This window comes from Chinchilla lanigera, unplaced genomic scaffold, assembly GCF_000276665.1.
Source record: "Chinchilla lanigera isolate Chin_1 unplaced genomic scaffold, ChiLan1.0 scaffold00069, whole genome shotgun sequence".
Taxonomy (NCBI): domain Eukaryota; kingdom Metazoa; phylum Chordata; class Mammalia; order Rodentia; family Chinchillidae; genus Chinchilla; species Chinchilla lanigera.
In genome coordinates this window covers 7040137-7051010 of record NW_004955470.1, presented here as the reverse complement: position 1 = coordinate 7051010, position 10874 = coordinate 7040137, and the positions used below count along the sequence as shown (strand labels likewise).

At 45.1% G+C, this 10874-nt stretch overlaps 1 protein-coding gene across 1 annotated transcript in view; it reads right to left on the bottom strand.

Moving 5' to 3' along the window:
• Positions 1-127: 127 nt before the first annotated feature.
• Positions 128-10874, bottom strand: part of Cnot11 (CCR4-NOT transcription complex, subunit 11) — a gene marked incomplete in the record, with an annotated part of 14034 nt that continues 3287 nt past the window's right edge. Inside the window, 6 exon segments of the mRNA XM_005400760.2 lie at positions 128-1100; positions 1178-1274; positions 2570-2772; positions 3925-4127; positions 5849-6001; positions 7951-8115. Coding sequence (XP_005400817.2) covers positions 903-1100; positions 1178-1274; positions 2570-2772; positions 3925-4127; positions 5849-6001; positions 7951-8115 — 1019 coding nt within the window.

Genomic DNA, 10874 nt, shown 5'->3' with positions numbered 1-10874 from the left:
ACACGATGAAGTGCTATGCCGTTGTGAGCACAGGGTTCTTTCACAGGTTGTTTCCCTGGAAGTACGCCATGGAAGTACCTGTATAAAAGGAACCTTGGATGATTTCTTCAAGTAAAAACTCCAGCCAACAGGTGATAAAAAAGAACTTTAATGGAAGGCACTGTTACCCAGAGTCACAGGGTTGACAGCCAGGCACCACCCCTGCTCCCATCTCCAAACACCATCTCCCCAAGCATTACTCATGTTTTTCCTTAAAAATAAGACCAAAAACTGGTAATCTCAGGGTGATAACGGGACCATCTTAAGTGGGGTGATAAAACAAAATAGTGCTTAAAAAGGATCCTAACGGTTCCCATGTTTAGAAGAGGCCTGCGAGACTTTTGTTCTGTGGTCTGTTTCTAAAAGTCCCCACAAAAAGCAGGATAGTTACAAGCACAGCCGTGGATAAGGCTCCTTTGTGAGACAGGAGCTACACTGAGCTGCTGTCACTGCCACAAGCAAAACATCACAAATCTTAAAATGTCTTAACACTGGAACCACAGGAAAACTGGATTTCTGACTTATCAGAAGCCTATATCATGCCAACCAAAAACAGGCAACTTATTCCTTAGTGTTATTTAAAAAAAAAAATGAAATTATTTTTCTTTCAGTAACTTTTTGGGGATCATGGGTCCACCTATGAATAGTCATCTGCAGAACACCTAAGACATTTTCCCAGGTCCTTACCAAAAGTTCATCCATAGGAAAAAACCATCCAGGAAAAGTAAAATTTTGCATTAAGTAGATAAAGTGTATTTATATGCATTAGAGCAAGCAATCCACTCTTAAATTTTAAAAAATTCGAGTTTTAAAAACTAATCACAATACAGTTGAACGATGAATAGGGTGGTTCTAGTGAGGTATTATTTGGACATTTTGGTCTCTGAAGGCGTTTCCCCAGTATCCAGTGTCTTCAACAACCTGAACAGGCCTGCAGCTTCTCGTATCCTACTGAATTCAATACAGAAGGCCTGCACTTCAATAAACAAGTCCTGTACATTAATAATTTTGTTACGGATCAAGGACTGGAGAAAGACACACACAAGACGCACCAAACGATTCTGAAAAAGAAAATGCGTGTTTTAGTTCACTCATTTTCCTAGTAGGTATTTATGAAATTTATGGAAACTTTGACTACCTGCATATACTTATCCTTAATTTGTTCACAAGTAGAGATGCAATTTGATATGTAAAGGTGAATAAATTCAGGAGGTAGATCAACAGCTGTAGTTAGTCTGTTGCACAAAAGAAAAACAGGCCTGTTAATTCCGCTAAAAAGCTGCCTGTGGTCATCTGGTGAAAATGCCTGCTATGTGAGCCCAATTTTCTAGTTTTACACATTCTCGGGAAAGAAACCCCAAAGCCACAACTACTTACTCGTTAGTGACACTTTTGCTTTTAAGTCTATACTCAGCACTACAAACTGCAATTACTAACGTGATCATGACAAGGCCGGAATTCAGTGTGTTGCTGCTGGAAGCTTAAACCGTGAGTGGTACCTGCATGACTGCCCCGTCCAGCAGCTTTTTAATTTTATTAACAAAAACACCAGTGGCGCAAGCCACTGAATGGGACAGTCACATATGTACCACTGGTGGTTCAAGCCAAAAGAAACATGTTAAGCAGTAATCTGAACTTGTCACCAAGTATAAAATTAAAAAGGGCCGAGGATGTAGCTCAGTGGTTGAGCCCTTGTCTAGCATGCACAAGGCTCTGGGTTCAATCCCCAGTAGTATAAAAAAAAATACAGTTCACAACAAGGTGTTTAAAAGTGTGCTCTAACTTGCCTGGTACTCAAGGCCCCCACACTAGCCCTCTCAGGGCCATGTGATTCATAATATACTGAAAATACATACGTAGGCCAGTGCAAGACATGCAATGCCCAGAGCCTGTGGTTGGAAATGCACCCTTTCCTGATGGTCAGTAGAGCACAGTAATGAAGCAGATGGAGTCTGAGAAGGGAGACCTGTGCTTTTCCATGCTACAGCTATTAGTCTCCCAGAAAAAATACATAGTGTCCATCTAATAGGTGATTTAATTATATGGGGACATAAATTTCTGCAATTTTCATTTATTCTTATGAACACACAGTACTTGGTTTTCTTTTCCTTTTTGAGGCAGGTTCTTGCTGTGCAGTTCAGGCTGGCCTTGGGCTCACTCTGTAGCTCAGGTTGGTCTCAAACTCGCAAAGATTTTCCTGACTCAGCCTCCCTAGAGCTGAGGTTACAGGCGTGTGCCACCATGATTTATTTTTTTTTGCTACTGGGAATCAAACTGAGTACCTTAGGCTTGCCAGGCAGGTGCTTGTGCCACTGAGTTATATCCCTAGCCCTTAGTTTTCATTTACTCTTACTAACATGAAGTATGCTGGACTCAGCCTCTGAGTTCTTCCTAATGCTGCTAATTCACGTGCCCTGAACACTGAGACTCAGCTTATCTCCTAGTGGGTCATTTTAGACCAAAAGTAGCAGGAAGCCATTTAATCAGGTTCTCTACGTCCACTCATACATGAAAGAATAGGGACACTCACCGATTTACAACTTCCATTGAGTGTAGCGACATGTCCATGTTGACCAGCACGGAGAAATACTCGGTGATCTGGCTGGACTGCATTAATTTCAGCAACATCTCTATAGCAACTAGAGGGTTGTTTTCCACTAGGTCTGGAAGTTTGGCTGGAGTGAGGCCAATATGATAAACAAGTTTGGGGTCTTTCTCCAACTCACCAAGGAGCTAAAGAAAAGCAGATTTTTAAAGAAAAAGATTGAGTCAAATTGGAAATTTTTTTCCCTACAGGAAAAATTAAGTATTTTACATAAAAACATTCTCACTGAACCTATTTTATAAGTTTCTTCCTTCAAACTCATGATCATCATGTCTTGACATTTTAAAATTTAAATCTGAAACATAACAACACTGAAGTAAAAACACATAAGACAATTTACAAATCTGCTAGTGACTCCTGGACATGAAATGAGACTGGATAATTGGTTGGATGTGTGTGTCATCCCCTAGTTCTTTGTGGAAGGGTTTTTCCTGTCATTCTTTATAACCAAAAGTAATCGAATTGCCAACAAGTTCTCCCCAAAGTCACAGAGAATTAGGAGACAGCAGCAAGAACAGCCCCACCCTGCTCAACCCAGGCCTGCTGCGCCCTGCCCAGGTGAAAACAGATGGAGTGGGGCCAGGGCATTGCGGGTCACCCCTGTGGTGCTTTACGCTCAGTCACACCCATACTCTGCGATTCTAGTAGATGCCCTCAAACATTTCTTTGGCCAAGTATCTTCTTTCAGACTTCCTATGCTGTTTTTCCTACCTACAGTGAGCTCTGTTTCAGGACGGTCTAACAAAGTAGAATACAAATACAGCTACCGATTACTTGACCTGGAAATATTTTTGAGGATACACTAGATTGGAATTACCTCCCTCCTAGTTCTAACTTGAAAATGTGCCAACTGAAAGCAATTCACCAAGCAGAAACTTCTCATAAGAGTGTGTGCCTCTGCCCTACGGAAGCCGCCCCGGGAATACAGCAGTTTTAATGCCAAACCCACCACAGCCAGGTACGTGCCAGGCTGCATTTTCCAAGTGACTATCCCACTCCTGCCAGGGTATATAAAGTGCGTGCTGGTGCGCAGCAGGGGCGGGACCCCCAGAAGTGAGACCCCTCCCATTCCACTTCTCCCAGACACACACTGACCACGAGCAGATATTAAAATACTTTAAATCTTCGTTTGGACCTCTCGCTCCAGCAGAGCTAAAATACCAAAAAGGGGAACGACACCTTTGAGATTTCCTACTGTTGTGTTATCATTTACTACTTGTTATTTCATGAAAAACAAAAACTTGTGGATTTTTTTTTAAAAGCTTGTAATTCACACGTACCTGTGTTTGCTGGGGAGAAGATAAGGGGCTTTTGAAGGCTTTGGCCATGATTCGCTTGATCTCCACCCCAGTGCTATTCTTAACACACATAGATTTGTCCCACTGAATCGCATGGTCGGGTTCCGTGGGATTGAGCCAAGCCAGTTCATCTTCACAAATATGCAGCGGAGGCGGTGGACGGATAAACTCTGGCCGAAAATGGCCTGTAATAAAAGCAGTGGTGTGTGACTGCTTCTGTGAGCTAACATCTGTACACATCTCACACGCATTTCACTTCATGAAGTATAAAAGTCTCACACTTAAACATGAGAAGAAAGAATGCTACAGAAGATGAAATTACATATTCAGAATATAAACAAGAACACAATAAAACTGTAGGAGCACCGCGCCAGAGGCTAAGCCTGTTACTTTTGGTGAGAGAAGAAAATGACCTGACAACTTCCAGTTCAAGCGTGACCACTGTTCGATGAGTACGTCTTTGATGGGAGATGAAAGGTTATTTGTCTTTATTCATTCTAAGATGGCACTAATATTTTGTCCGGAAACCACTGAGATTTGTACTAGTTTTATCTTTGTACTTTATAACGTGAAGTGACATACGATAAAATGAAAGAAGAAAGCACACATACTGGTTGACCTCTCTGCCGTTTTCAAGTGAAAATGTAATTCACGAATGCTGAAATTCCAGTATTGTATCCATTTTCATGAAACAAAAGTACAACAGGAGAGTGAAGGGACTTATGAAGCTACTTTATAAAACAAAGCTGGTGTGTAAGTCACGTTCCCACTAAAACTCCAGCTACGGCCTCTGCTCAACATCACACCTCACTCTTCCAGAGGGCAGAGGTGGCTTATTCCTGCCAAACAAGAGATTACTGTTTACCACCATCGCCTGTTTTCCGGCTGACAATCGTCAGACATCTCCATCATTGCCTCAGTGTCACTGTCCCTTCACGACCAGCATCGGAATCTCTCCTCAGACCACTTGCAAAGAGAGCAAATCTTCAACCCACAATGGGACGCGCTCCTCACGCAAGCCCGGGAGCCTGCGGAGCGGGGCGGCCAGATGCAGTCTGAGTGATGTGCTTTGCGTGTGCCTGCCGGGGCCACAATTCAGAGTTGCGCCTGAGCAAGTACCATCCTAAGAAGAAACTGTCACCTGTTGCAGACCTGCAGGCACCCTTGTGACTGACTACAACTCTAAATGCTCCACCCACGTATGCCAAAGCTCCGGTGTAAACCAGCGGTATGAAAAGTCACAGAGAAGTTCAAGCTCCCTATGGTCCAGAGAGCATGTTCTCACTAAGCAGCTGCGCAAGTTCACCATCACTCCGTGCGGACAGCTGCAGGACCAAAAGAGGCAGCTATAGTGCCTCAGCTCAGTAAGTGTTTCTTTGAGTTAAGGCAACTAAAAGCTCTAAAATTTGTAAAACTTTGAAGTGGAAAAGGTACTGACAGTGGTAAGATTATTAAACAGGTATAAAATAACCTCCTTGTTAGCTATAAAAGCTTCAAAAATAGATTCATTTCAGCTGGAAATGAAGGTACATGCCTGTAATCCCAGCACGTGAGAGGCTGAGGCAGGAAGCTCAAGTCTGAGGCCAGCCTGAGCTACATAAGTTCAAGGTCAGCCTGCACCACATAGTGAGACCCTGCCTCAAAACAGAACAAAACAACATTCATTTCAGTAAAGATAAGAGAATTTATACCTGCAGGTATGCTTATGATAAATCTGATCAGTATAATTTTTTAAAAGAAAACAATGAATTTGCACTGAACATCTCTATTAGATACACTATCTTAGAAAGTTTCACATTAAATTCAAGTTTAGTTGATAATACAGTCTTTCTAAAAAACTGAAAAGTTCTAGGGGATACTATGAAAATGAATGAAGAGTCTAAAATGAATTTATATATACACCTACTTTCAATAGGTGGTTTGGGCCCACTGACCAAAGATTCTGTGATCCGAGAGGCCACCGAGCTGTCAAATCCAGAGTTAGAAGAATCCGGGTCTGGGTCGCTGAGAATACTAGGGAAGCTGGCTTTACTCTGTGTTGGCAATTCCGACTGGCGTTCTGAGAGAAGAGAAAACAGGAGGCCTTTGAAAACTGCGAGTACCACGAGCGAGTGAAAGGCAAGCTGCTAGCTGGGTAGGTATCTGTAACACACTAAACAATGGGCCAGACTGTGTGCACACAAAATACACTTTCTAGTTCCTAAAAACCAATGTTCCACTGGAAAAAAGACAGTAATGCCTTTACCAAAAAAAAAAAGTTCAAACGGCCAGTGAGCAGCCGGAAACGATGTCAGGAGCTAGGGAAAGTTCAGTTACAACAAAGGACACTATTACATGCCCATCTGACTGGCAAAAAATAGCAAATCGGCATCATAAAGTGATGCAAGCTATGAGGTATGTCACTGCAGTTGGGAAGGAAAAATGCAACTTTTTAAAACCATTTGACAGCAGCTTTGGAAAACAAGTTGATACTGTGTAGTAAAGCAGGAGTGCCTATCTTTCTACCTAGAAGCATCTTCATGTGTACCACAGAAGAATGCACAGGAATGTTTGCTACGTCCATGCAGACCCTGTACAAATGCACAACAGCAATGAAAAGTGGCTACTGCAGGGACACGCTGCCAGCGCAGGTCTCCGGCGACATCCGAAGAAATGAGAGGATAAATACAGGATGACTCACAAATACAGCGTCACAAAAGTTGGGTTAGGGATGGGAAAGAGAAACACGGGGAGCCTCCAGGCCCTGAAAATAGTTTTTGTTTTCTTTGAGACAGGGTCTGGCCATGTTGCCCATGGCTGGTCTTGAACTCCTGGGCTCAAGACATCCCCCCACCTCAGCCTCCCAGGTAGCCAGGGCTACAGATGTGCTTGACCAGGCCCAGCCTATTTCACTTCTTAGCCTGGAGGGCCACTGCCCTGTTCAGTTTATGATAATTCCTTAACATGGAAACAAACATGTTTTAAGAAGTATGTATCTCAGATCTTCTCATTTTACAAACACAGAGGGCTAAATTTCTGATTGAAGACTATCAACCCAAAGGAAAAATGGCCAAAATAAGAAAAGGTGGATGTCTTAGACATTTGACATGATGTTCAACCTTGTTCACTTTGTAAGAAAAATGCTAGCCGGGCATGCTGTAATCCCAGCACTTGGGAGGCTGAGACAGGAGGACTGCTGCTAGTTTGATGCCAGCCTGGGCTACATAGTAAGTTCAAGACCAGCCTGGACTACAAAGTGAGACCCTGTCTCAAAGAAAAACAGAAAAAAAAAAGCTAACATTATCCCAGTGCCATTTTTCATCTCTGATTATGGAGGTACAAAAGTTAGACAACATACTATGGACCAGGATATTGGAAAAAATTTTAAATTGGCAACTGTGTGGTAAAATTAATATGTTTGCCAGACGTGGTAGCACATGCCTGTAATCCCAGCACTCAGGAGGCTGAGGCAGGAGAATCATTGCAGGTTCGAGGCCAGCCTGGGCTACAAACTGAGCTCAAGGCCAGCCTGAACTGCATAGCAAGACCCTGTCTCAAAAAGACAAAAAGAAAAAAGAAAAATTAATATGTTTGTCATAAAGTTTATTTTTTTGCAGTACTAGTGGTTAAACCCAGGGCTCTCACACTGGCTTCATCCCCAACCCTTTTCCTAATTCTTTGAGGCAGGGTCTCACAAAGTTGCCAAGTTGCCCAGGCTAGACTCACACTTGTGATCCTCCTGTCTCAGCCTCCCATTGAACTGGGATGAGTTGTATACTGTTATACCCAACTAGTCACGAATTTTATATGCCACAACAGCATAAAAAAATGAATAGCCTTCCATTTAGGATCCAGAAACTTTCCTTTTTGTGGCAAGCGCAAGGTCCTGAGTTTGATTCCCAGTACCCAAAAAAAAAAAGAATGCTCAGAAATTTTCCTTTTTAATGAAGTATCTTAACCTTAGCAAGATGAAGGCTACAATGTAGTGCACACATTGTGAGCACAGACACGAAAGCAACTGCTCCTTACCAGCCAAGGCTAACTGGAGCCCGCTGATGTCCACGGACTGGCCCATGGTCCCCACGTCCATCAGCGCGATCTGGCGAGGCGTCTTTTTGAACAGCTCCCTTGGGGGTGCCAGCATCAGCTGGGAAAGAAAAAACTTTTCCGGTGGAGTTATGGGAGGTAAAAACCCTGCAAACAAAACAGAACAATTGTTCCAATGCCTGCTTTTAAAAATTAACTTAACTGGTAGAATTAACATTTGCTACTTGCCATGTCAAGCTGAGTATTTCCATTAAGTACATACATTTATGAACTCTGTCATTCAACGTGTCATCCTGAAATCCTACTATCTGTGGCACTATCAGTGAAACTCAAGGTTTTGGTAACTATTAAGAACTTCGTTTTCTAAAGTAGCTCAGTTCCACCAAAGATAAAAGCTTACGTATGAAGTGAAAAGCTCTAGGTACAGCACACAGACCTTTCTAAGACACTAAGTGCGCAGAAGTGGAAGGAAGCAATCAGCTGCGACACATGGTACCCCCTTCAGGACAGCACAGCCACAGCCCTCCCGGGGGCGGGGGGTGGGGGGGTGTATTCCCACTGTCCCCTACTCAGCTGGCTGCCAGCTCCCCCAGCAACACCCCCTGCTGACTCAGGCTCCGCCTGGCTGTGTCCCTCAGACCAGCCCCCTGCCCTCCCCTACTCCCATTTGGTTTTCATTGTTTCTCAATTCTTTTTTTTTTGGTACTGGAGCAGGGTCTCACTATGCAGTTCAGGCTGGCCTTGAGCTGACTTCGTGGCCCAGGCTGGTGTTGAACTCACAATAATCCTCCTGCCTCAGCCTCCAGAGTGCTGGGATTACAGGCATGGGCCACCACACCCTGCTTAATTCTCTTTTTCCTTGGCTGTGGTCAAGCTTATACCATCCCTCTTTGAACCCCTGCCAATCCACCATGCAGTCTCCAATGCCCCTAACCATTTAGCTCTATTTCTAGACTACAAATGTGACCGTGGCACTTGACCTGCTTATGCAGAATTATGCCCAAACTTCTACAAAACCACTCACAACGTCGTGCCTACCTGCCTTCTCAATCTCACCTCTTTGAATTCTCCCATTCACGTACTCTGTGCTCCACATGGACAAATCCCTCAGCCTGTCTGGATACACCCAGTTCTTTAACAGTCCCTGCCACAGCCACAGCGCCTCCTATCCACAGCCCTGGTCAGTATCCAGCGGGAATATCACTGCTCGAGAACCCTGAGCTCCACAGGCTGTTGCTCTGCTAGCAGCATCTTGTATCTCCTATCCAGTCCAGCCTTTACCATGCCATTGTGATTATGTCTGTTTCCTCAAGAAGACGACAAGCGTTCAGGAAGCCATCGTCCTTACCTCCAAATACATACTCCGTCCTCACTCTGCTCAGAATCAATGATAAACTTTCTAAAAATACACCCACCGGGCTGGAGGTGTAGCTCAGTGGTGAAGTGCTTGCCCAGCATGCTGGGAGCTCTGGGTTCAGTTCTCACTACCACAAAAAACATGAGTATCTCACTCACACACACACACACACACATCATTAGATGCTCACCCTAAAAACACAGTAATAGAAGCCCTAGGAGTGTATTAAGCACCATTCTTACTTACTTTAATAATAGTAACAATAATAATGGGGAATACTTAACATGACAACCCTACCAGCTCGGGCTTACTGGTATCTGCATTTTACAGGTCAAGAAATTGAGGCACAAGGAGTTACTAACAACTTCACTGATTCCTTCTCCAGCAATTGCCACCCCTCCCTTCCAAATTTTACAATGCTTTGTATAGGTGTAGGTTTTCACTCACCATATCTGAGAACGACTTTATGACAGAATTACTCTGCCTAACCTGCCCTTCTGGACTCACTGGGCTTCTAACCTAAATCCCCCTGTCGACATCCCCCACCCAACCCCACCTCCCGGCAAGACAAGCATCCTCAGGGGCAGGTTTTTGTTTTTGTGGGGGGTTTTTGTTTTTTTGAGACAGGGTCTTGCTGTGTAGCACAGGCTGACCTTGAACTCACAGCAATAAAAAATAAAAAAGAACTCACAGCAATCCTCCTGCCTCAGCCTCCCATGCTGGGATTACAGGGGTGCACCATCTGGCCTGGCCTCAGGGGCAGGTTATGCATTCATCTTATGAGCAGTCACAAATCTCCCAAACGGCAGGCGAACGACCTGTACTCTCTCAGCATCTCAGTCCAACACAAAACAGGGGCAGCACAGAAAAGCGGAGAGTGCTTTCGAACACATGCGGACTTTTAATGCATGAGTCTCCCTGTGCCACCAAAAGCCCTCTCTTACCTCCAAGTCTGCTGCCTTAAGCTCACTGGTCTGCCCTTTCTCCCCCTGGCTAAGGCTGTAAGATCAAGCTCTTTCCCACCTGCTTCGCTCTCTGCCCTTGCCCCACAGGGATGCCCTCGAGTGCTCCAGGTCGCAGCGACTGAGTCTTTTCTCAGAGTCAATCACCATGAAGCACCTGCTGCTTCAGATGAAAAAACACAGCCTGGGGCTGAGGAGCACTTGGCTAGCGCTGCCCAGCACACGGGAGAGCACCGCAAAACAGCAACGCACCCTCACAGCCTACGTGCGTCCGGTCTCAGCGACGCCGCGCACGCTCTGCACACGGCCAGGGAGACAGGCGACCGCGGAGACGGGAACTCGAGACTCCCGCCCAGCACAGGCGACACGTCGAGGGGGGCGGCTGCAGAGTCCTCGCGCGCTTCCCCCACCCAAAACCCCCTCGGCTTCCTAGGTCGCCTCGGAAGGCGGGAGCGGCTCGGACGCGGTCGGTACCCGCACCGACTCCGCCCGGAACGCCTGGTCACTGCGTACTGCAAACACGCATTCACAAAAGCAAACGTTCTCAAGGCCCGGGGCGCGCCCTCAGGGCTCCCCGCCCGCCCGCC